Source organism: Gastrolobium bilobum, unplaced genomic scaffold (genome assembly GCF_033153095.1).
Source record: "Gastrolobium bilobum isolate Gb01-03AN ecotype WA unplaced genomic scaffold, APGP_CSIRO_Gbil_v1 utg728, whole genome shotgun sequence".
Classification (NCBI taxonomy): Eukaryota; Viridiplantae; Streptophyta; class Magnoliopsida; order Fabales; family Fabaceae; genus Gastrolobium; species Gastrolobium bilobum.
The window spans coordinates 365572-375272 of NW_026899225.1; the positions used below are offsets into that span (position 1 = coordinate 365572).

Consider the following 9701-nt stretch of genomic DNA (forward strand, 5'->3'; position numbering starts at 1 on the left):
TTAAACTCTTTTTTAAAAATATATTAACTTTTTCTAACAAAACAGCAATAATTAAGGACTGTATATGTAAACGTAAATTTATTTATTTTTTCAATAAAGAACACGTTATAATTGGTCCTGATAAATTAAAAAAAAAAGTTGGAAATAATTAAAATTTTAATAACTTTGATTGGAACACCCGAAATTAAGTCGTCTAAAGAAACATATATAAATACACGAAGTGAAAAGATGGGGACTGAAGTAGATCACATTATTCATCAGCGGAGTGGAGTGGAAACAGAAAAGAAAGGCCGTGACTAGCGAATTTGCGTGTGGAAGAGTGAGAGTGGAAAGCGATGACGCTGGGTCTAATCAACGCGAACCCTGTGGTTCACGCCAAGAAAGAGAGGATCGCTCGATCCGAAGATCCCCACGCCGACGATGCCGTTGATCCCCTCGATATTTATGATATCCTTCTCTTTTTCTCTTCCTTTTCAATTTCTTTCTCACAGTTTTTGTAACGACCAAACGAAGTGCACTATTATTGTGATGGATTGAATTGAGGGATCCTTGACTTTGATTTTGCAAATTTCGTGAGGGATATTAGGGATCCCGAACATCCTTATTCCTTGGAACAGCTCAGTGTTCTCTCCGAGGAATCAATCACTGTCGACGACAAATTAGGCCGGATTCTGTGAGTTCTTTTAGCTCTTAATCTCTCTCCTTTTTTTTCTCCTCTCATTTTAGGACTAGTTAAAATCATTTACTCAATTCTGAATTTTATTTTTTATTTTTGTTTAGGATAACTTTTACGCCGACCGTGCAGCACTGCAGCATGGCCACGGTTATTGGTCTTTGTCTGAGGGTTAAACTAAAGCACTGCTTCCCTCCTCATTACAAAGTTTGTTCCATCTGAATGCTTTTGTCTGCCACATGCCTCTTTCTACATGCTTTTGTTTTGCTGAAGTATTAGCGTATGCTAGTTATTGATTGCATAGCCTTATATTTAAACGACAATTTTTATTCATTTGATTTTGTTCTTCAAAGCTTGCTAGAAATTGAAAATGCTTAAAGGTGTAAATAAATCAAGGGGGGAAAAAAAATTGAGCGAATAGGGAGAGATATGAGATGATGAAGTGAATGCAGAGTATATATTTGAAATGGTGAGAGAATTGGAAGATTTTCTAAATAACTGTGAGTGAGTGTTTAATGTTAATTTAAATTAATGAATCTGAAGTGAAAACACTCGGAAGGATTCATGTTGAGAAAGAGATCTCAAAAGACATTCATAGAAGAGATCATTATACTTAAAACATGTTGATGTGCCATATAGCTAACGTGGCGGTTGTTGAAAAATGTAGTACTATTTTTTTTTTTTTTACCGTCGCCAATTAATTAATTGGTGTTACTATGCTTTTCTTTTTCTTTTTCTTTTTTTAATGACGTAATTTGCGGATTGAATTCATACATTGCTTTGTTACAGCACTTTCTTGTATAGCAATTGGTTTTCTGTGCTGGACCCTCTGAAAATACCTAATACTTGTGGAGATTAAGTTCGTCTAGGAATTACATCAATTTTGTAATTGGAGAATAACGTATACTGAATTGTGAATAGAAGTATATGTCTAGTAATATACTGAAATTAAACTTTTTTTCCATATTGGTCAAACCCGGCTACCGTTACGACTCTTGGGAATGGGATACTTGTGCCATGTACAACTGTACATTGTAATGAAGATAATCAGATTGGATTAGATTCTAGCTTCTTAACTGGGGTTGGATATATCAACGTGAACGCCATGTGTGAAAGTTCATAATGTCTCTGCTAAGGTCATCAGTAAATGCATATTGTAATGCCAAGGAGCCTCTGTCATTACTTTCTCATTGCACCACTGTACCCATTATTTGATATTTTTCTTGTGTCATTTCTGTGTGTATTTTCATTCAGTTGAAATTGGTTGGTGGTGTGCGTTAGTTTCTCAACCCTTTCACTCGAATCGTCTCTCACCTCCGGGCTTGCTTTTTTTTGTGAATTACAATTCTCAATGTTGAAAATTCACTTCTACTCTGCTTAGATCATGTTATAATTGTCTTCTGTCTGGTTGTTATCTATTATTCAAAGTCCTCTTTGCAGGTGGACATCAAAGTGTCTCCGGGATCTCATGCTGATGAAGAATCGGGTAAATTTTAAGTAGTTGTTAATACAGTAACATTTAAGACTAAGCCCTTTCCCTCTCTTTTCTCCCATTATTTTTCCCTTTTGTCAGCACTTAACATCAGGAGAGACTCCATCGCAAACGATAGTAAATATTTTATATGATTATGATCCAAAAACAACTATGCTCAGCCACATCGTGACACATCTTAACTTTTTTCCCGCACCACTCTGAGAAACTACAGTTTCCTTTGAATTCCTTTCTTCCTGCAACATGAACTTCTAATAATACTATAAATTTTCTTCATGCAGTCAACAAGCAGTTAAATGATAAAGAAAGAGTTGCTGCTGCCATGGAGAATCCCAACCTCCGCCAGCTTGTGGATGAGTGCATCTACTCCAATGAACTGTGAACATATGCCTGCATAATAACTACTGCAAAGGGCATTCGCAGCTGATGAATGCAATGTAAACCAAAAAAGTCATTATGTCTTCGGAAATCACTCGAATGGGATTTACCTGTCCAGAAGCTTTAGCTATTTGATTTTCATAGGATGTAGTTTCTCCCCTCCCCTTCCCAACCCCACATCGTGTTTAGCGTGTGGAATGTATGTAAATTAAGCTAGACATCATTATGTCATATTTTTGTACCTTTAACTATAGATAATGCATCAGTATCTTAATGGTTTGACCCGGCCCTCATACTCAATAGTTCATGCTTCATGCCATGCCATTTAATTTGTTTGGATGGAAAGTAAGCTCATTCCTTTTATGTGTGACAAATGACAATTATAATTGCAGTTACATGTCGATTTGTTTCTTTAATTTTATTTTTGTTTTTTCATTGAATTGCATTTTGTAGATAACGGACCAATTGCTGTCTATGCTATTTGATTTCAGCACTTCTCGCCATTGCTGTTTGTCTCATTAACTGGTTAAGCGTGAGAGAACCTTTTTTCTTCTCTCACTGAGGTATTTCACATGCTCCTCAGCTGTAGTACTAATTTCTACTCAGGCATGGCCTATAGGTGCTACAGTGAAATTCCAAAGCATATAATGAGACAGTGTTGGAGCTATAGGACCAGTTGCTGTCTGGTGATATTTAATTCCAGCGCTTCTCTACGCTGCTGTTTGTCTCAAAGACTGATTAACTATGAGAGAGAGCGCCTCTCTTTTTTCCCTCCCAGAGGTATTCACACGCCCTTTGCTAACATAATTTAATTCAATGAAACATTAGTTTCTCTTAATAAAAAGTATGTAAATTGGTTTTTTGATTTTTCATATATTATTTATTGGGAAATACATTTATCATATTACATGACAAATAAATAGTTGTTATGTTAAGAAAAAGACAAGATCAATTTATTGAATAATATGTCTATTTCATTTTTTTTAATATTATATAATTTATCTTTTTATTAAAATAGAAATTATTCATTCGTCATATAATATGACAAATGTATTTTCCTTATTTATTATTTAAAAACGACAGATTATAAAAGCTTACAATAATTTGACACTATTGTGAGTATATGCTTGCAATTACTATGCGACTTTGGAGGTATCACCTGCCCGGTAGGGGTGGCAATACAGGTATTGACCCGCGGGTTGACCCGTGACTCGACCCGTCAAATCACGTGTCGTGTCAACCCGCGGGTCAGGGCGGATCGTGTCAGGGTTGTGTAAATGTGATCCGTTTTTTTTCGTGTCGGATCACGTGTCAACCCGTGGGTTCGCGTGTCAACCCGCACAGTGTCATTTTTTTATTTTTTAATTAAATATTTTATTATATTATTATTTTTATTCATTTATATATTGATATATATAGTCATTGTTTAGTATAGAAAAGAATAGAAGGAACTAAAAATCTCAAAAAACAGAAGCTAATCTTTTTTTCTTTTTATTTTTATTTTTTATTGTTTTTAATTTATTTACTTTTTCAAAAAATCCTACTTTTTTTTAAATTTTAAATTTTGCGGGTCGTGTCGTGTCGACCCGTGTCCCGCAACGGGTCGTGTCAAATAGTGTACGGGTCAAAAATGTGTCGTGTCGTGTCGTGTCGGGTTGACCCGTATTGCCACCCCTACTGCCCGGACCCTGTTTATGAACATGGAAATTTCGCTTCACTAAAAATACCTTCTATTATATGATTTTTTATTGGAAACTGCTGTCGTTAGAACGGAAGCCTTTTCTGTTGCCTCTCTTCGTCACCGGAAAAAAATTTCGAGAACCTTTTGAACCGAGAGGATCACTGTTGGACTCATTTTTCTCTGATCTATCCTTCTACGGACATTTCTCAATCAACCTATGACCCAAACAGTATCAAAACGACTACATGAGAGGATCACTCTCAATCAACAGTTTATTTGTGTCGGCAGTTTCTCGCCACAATTAGACATTTGTTGGAATGAATTATTAGTTTCCTGCTGTGAATTATCGGAAAAACTATTCTCATGCTACATGAAATAAGTTTTTCTTTCTATACACCCTTCGATAACTGTGCCACCTTTTTCTTTTTTCTTTTTTTCAGATGGTGGAGCCCACAAATTTATCTCTATGACATGAGATAACTTATCTCCTTTAACATGATATTAATAAAACTCATGAATTATAAACATTGTAAAGCGCGATTCTTGTTTTTGTCAAGAGGAAAATCCGTACCAAATGAGCTATGAATCCGATATTATTTTAGCTTAAACTCAAGGTCATAATTAGGATATAAATGGATCAATTAGCCTATGTTATACTTACAATTTAACTTGTATGAGGTGAATAGTTTAGATCAGACTTAAAATATTTTATTTATGCCTGGTTTAATTAAACAAAAACCTAACTTGATTTGCACCCATATGCACAACAACTATCACTTTATTATTATTAATTTATTATTATTATTTTTAAACAAGAGTTGACATTTTTTTTTAACCGACGGAGAGTTAAATAAATGGCTATCTATCACACAATCTGATACTGAGACTTAGGTTGTGCAACGACCCAACCCTTTTATTCAAAAATTGAATTGAATGGGCATTAATATAACGAAATAGTACACGAGGATGGTGTTCGATCCCTACAACAAAGGATCAATGTATCCCTTCCCCATCATATATATATGTATGGTTTCTCCCAATTAATGGCTTAATAGCAATTGGGACTTAAAATGATGGGCTTTATATCTTTCATGTTGCATGAAAGAAATGTTTTGTTTTACTGACCATGGAAAATAGAGCTGCTCCTTTTTTTGTTTTTTGATTTTTACAAACCAATGGCCCCACAATAATTGTCTTTGTTACATGACATATAAAGTTTCTGCGACATAAAATTTTTATTTCCCTAAAATTATCATGTCTCAAAAAAAAAAATTATTTACCCATTATTGGCCAACCTAAAAATTTCAGAATTCTTAAGAACAAAGTGGAGCTCGAGGCTCACACGGGCTCCATGATCCGGCCCAATCAATCTTCTTTGACTTGCCTTTGTTTTCGCTGACGGCTTCACAAGGTTGGATCATTGAACACTACATCCGAATAGTTTATGATTTTACTATTCTGAAGTCACACTCAATCAATCCCACGACGCATGATTGAGAATTTCAGCGAAAGGCACTTTAAGACCCCAGCTAGCTATTCAATAATGTCCATCTAAACTTGACCCTAGCCCTAGGTTCCTTGTTCTTGGCAAAGGAATATATAAATTAAATATTGACTTTAAGTTATCTAAAAAGGAATCTATAAATATTATCATAAACACTTCACAATCAAAATTGTTCCAACACCAAACAGCACAATTCCATTTACTTTGTTGTTTTCTCACTCAGATTTAGAACAAAGATGGAATTTAGCAGAAGCTCCAGGTTGTCGAGGTCACAGCACATATTGCTTTCATCGGAATCTGTGACTTCGGAATGTGCTAGAATCGCAGGTTATGAGAGACTCTCCAAATCCATGAGGCTAAATGGAGAATACGATTTCAGTGATCAGAACAAGAAGCATAAAAGGGGTATGTGGCTTCTCGGCAAGGTCTTCACCTTCACTAGAAACTCCTCCCCCCAAGAGGGGCCCACGGTGGTGGAAACGGCGGTGAAGAAGGACAAGAAACGGTGGTCTTCTTGGCTTCCGGATCCAGACAGGCGGTGGCCAATTCAGGGATGGTGACTGATTTTTCTGGTTTTATAAGGCAAAACATGGATAGGTTTTGTAGTCAAATCTTCTCTTTATTGCATGTTTACAATTGGAATTCATCTTTGCTTCTTCTTTTTTTTGGGTAAATAATTCATCTGTGCTTTTGTATATCTGTTTTGTCTTTTAGTTGTAAACATTCTTAAGATTCATAAACAATTATTCTAATAAAGAAAATATTGAAGAAATTTCTGTTATGTTTTGTAGTAAATTACTCTAACTAGATTTCTGTCTTCTGATCCTTTTTTACCTATCGTTAGCTAGTGGGCACGTGAAAATTGTTAACAAGATTTTTTTCTTTAAAATATAAGGGACATTGACCAAAATGTCACGCTTTTGTCAAAAAAATTACCAGAATGCCACGCGAATATTAAAATTTCTCAAATTGCCACGCGGCATAATTCGCTACACAGTGTAGTGAAATATGCCACGTCAGAATGCACATAACCAAAAAGTGTCATGTGTCAGAATTGTTGGAATTCGCTACATACAATAGCGAATTTTAACAATTTTAGCGAATTTCAACAATTTTGACACACGGCACTTTTTGGTTCTGACGTGGCATATTTCGCTACACTGTGTAGCAAATTACTTGCATGCATAATTCGCTACACTGTGTAGCGAATTATGCCGCGTGGCAGTTTGGAAAATTTTACTGTTCGCGTGGTATTCTGATAATTTTTTTGCCAAAGCGTGGCAAAATGGTCACTGTTCCAAAATATAAAGTATCAACAATTGAAAACATTTCTAAAGTTAGTACGGTCTGAACACATTATTTAAACCAGGGGCAGGTTATATTTACAAAAAAATTTATTTTTAAACTATATTATCTTCTCCCGGGAGAACACTCATTACACTATGTTCTCCCGGAAGAACATAGTGTAATTTGTAAAAAAATTCAAAAAAAAATTATAAACGAATCCATTCCCTTTAAATAAATTGTTAACTGTTTACCGGGAAAAAAAAAATAGTTAACTTATATAAGGTCGTATACTTGTACGTGTAACATTAAAAAGTGTACATATTTTTAAAATTAACTTTTAAGTTTTTATTGTAAATTGGGCCTAGCTAAGAATTCCTCCATTTATTAAAGCAAAGTTGTATCCTAGATCACAAGTGGGTAAAAAACTCAATTTCAAATATGCGATGAAGATTGCATTTTTCTTTATTCTTTTTTGTTGGTACTAGATTGCATTTTTCTTGATAGAATACGCCTTGAGAGAAATATATGTTTCAAGCTTACAGCTTCTAAACAGTTAGAAGTAAACAAACACAAGGCCCTCTCATTCAAACAACATAAACATCATCCATCCAACGAACGAACCAAGTCTCTTGATTGAAGTACTAGAGCTAGCTCCACTTTACGCTGAGCCAATTGCATTACATCCGATAAGAAGCTTCGTAAAATGTTTGTAGAAGCCTGCATCGACTACTTTGTGGATAAGAATAGCTGAGGTGTGTGCCTAACGAAAAAATACCATGACTCACAACGAAGTAACACTGACCTCACGTAAAAACTTGGAAGAATAATAAAGTATATGGAAAAGATAACTTGCTTATTCTGTGAGACCATTGAAACCCGTCATATTTATGCTTGAACTGAAATATAGTATAGCATTCGTCTGTAATTCTTTGTAAAATGCTCAAAGCTGCAATATGCTGTCATGATAAAACTTTGTTAAAAAAAAAAAAAAAGAGTCTTAGGTGGTTGTTGGGTTCGTATAAAGTCCAGTGCTTTTAGTTTAGTGTGTGTGTGTGTAGTCACATTGCAGACACTTGAATTTGCTGCCATTACCAACAAAGAGAAAGCAAAAACAACGGTGTTGTAATACCTAATGAAATGCACTGCAATGGCCTGAAGAAGGTTAATAATATTAGCCTTTGTTTACTAGCCGATTGTTGGTTAAGGAACATCCAATTTGTTAAAGGAGTATCCCAATGAAATTTAATTGAAAACAGAAATTTCAGAGCAGAAACTATCTTTAGATTTTCATGTTTTGGGCCATTAACCCAGCCCAGCTTCCATCTATACGGCCCACGTCACATCATCCTGGTCCCTAAAATTGCAGAAGTTTATCAATGTGCCGCACCCTACCTTTGTTGTATAGACCCAGATCCTAATAGAGTAATAGGAAACTACAACTGCATTATGTTGTTATCGACTAGCAGGGAGATCTCTAATCAAATACCGCTATCCCTGCTAGAAATATTGGGGCTAGCCCGTGGTATCTCGGATTGAACATGAAGTATGAACTAACCTTTCTGTTTAGTGTAGCATGTAAGGTCACTGCAGTGATCAAATAGAAGGAAGAGTTATGTAAGTCAGAGTTTTCGCACAATGTGGACAAAACGAATATTGGGGACATATATAATCAACATATTACTTCAGAAATATTCCTTTGGAAAAAACTAGGTGGATTCTCAAATCTTTAATTTAATTACCAATAATATGCAATGAAGATGTATAATAATTATCTCAAGTCCACTAAATTCCTTAACGTGTGGCCTACCATTTTGTAGCCAGGACCTTCGGGCCCGTTTGCTGCAGCACACAAATAATAGTACTAACCTCATTAGCATTCATGTTTCTTTGAGTGCTACTGACAGTTTGCAATAGAGCAAAATATAGTCATTTTGCTTTCCCTCGATTACTTCTTATGCTGCCAACGGTGGGATCAAGACTATGCTCCATGCTCGCCCGCATTCGGAAAACAATTGAGCAATTGGATGTGACAACAACTGAGCAATAATGATGAAAAATATCGTTATTTTAGAAGAGGAAATTTATGTTGAATTACACGACCAAAACACCCAATAATTAGTTAGAAAAATTTAAAAATGGTTTGAAACGTTGGAACATGAATGTGATAAAGTAACTAAATTTTTAGGACTTCAAACCTTTGAGAGTGACGGAGTAATGATAAATAATAAAGTGTCTACGTTTTTAAAGTATTTTTTTTAATCATTTGAATAATAATTCAGGATTAAAACTAATTAAATGTTTGAAAAAACACTTCTTAATCTTTACACGCAAACTCTAATGATCTAAGTCTGTTCTTATATGTGGCTGTAGGATGGGGTCAAATCTGTTTTTTAGGTGAAGAGTCTCTCCTTTTCCGTTTTAAGATGTGCAATACCACAATTGAGTAATTGATATTTTTCGTTGTTTTGGGTTTCTATGTAGTGTTTTATATAAATTTACTTCTGTCAATGTTTTCTTTCTTTACCAATGCAGGAAGCTGGTGAATGTGCTTCCATTTGATTTTTATGTAATTGCATCAACCTTGAATTAAGATGTAATAGTTCGATCTTCTTTCTTTCATTTGATTTTTGTCTAATTTGTAGGTACGAACATGTTTCACTCAACTTCTTTACGTAAGTGTCACCTG

At 35.0% G+C, this 9701-nt stretch overlaps 1 protein-coding gene across 3 annotated transcripts; it reads left to right on the plus strand.

Moving 5' to 3' along the window:
* The first annotated feature begins 307 nt into the window (after positions 1-307).
* Positions 308-2915, plus strand: LOC133288565 (protein AE7-like 1). 3 transcript variants are annotated; one of them, XM_061486354.1, is made up of 5 exons: positions 308-447; positions 568-673; positions 781-880; positions 2102-2159; positions 2447-2915. In XM_061486354.1, the coding sequence occupies exons 1-5, from the start codon at positions 336-338 to the stop codon at positions 2545-2547; spliced, it is 477 nt and encodes a 158-aa protein (XP_061342338.1). In that variant the 5' UTR covers positions 308-335; the 3' UTR covers positions 2548-2915. The 3 variants fall into 3 exon arrangements, with proteins under 3 accessions (XP_061342338.1, XP_061342339.1, XP_061342337.1); XM_061486355.1 differs by having other exon boundaries at positions 2114-2159; XM_061486353.1 differs by having other exon boundaries at positions 336-490; positions 578-673; positions 2114-2159.
* The last annotated feature ends 6786 nt before the right edge of the window (positions 2916-9701 follow it).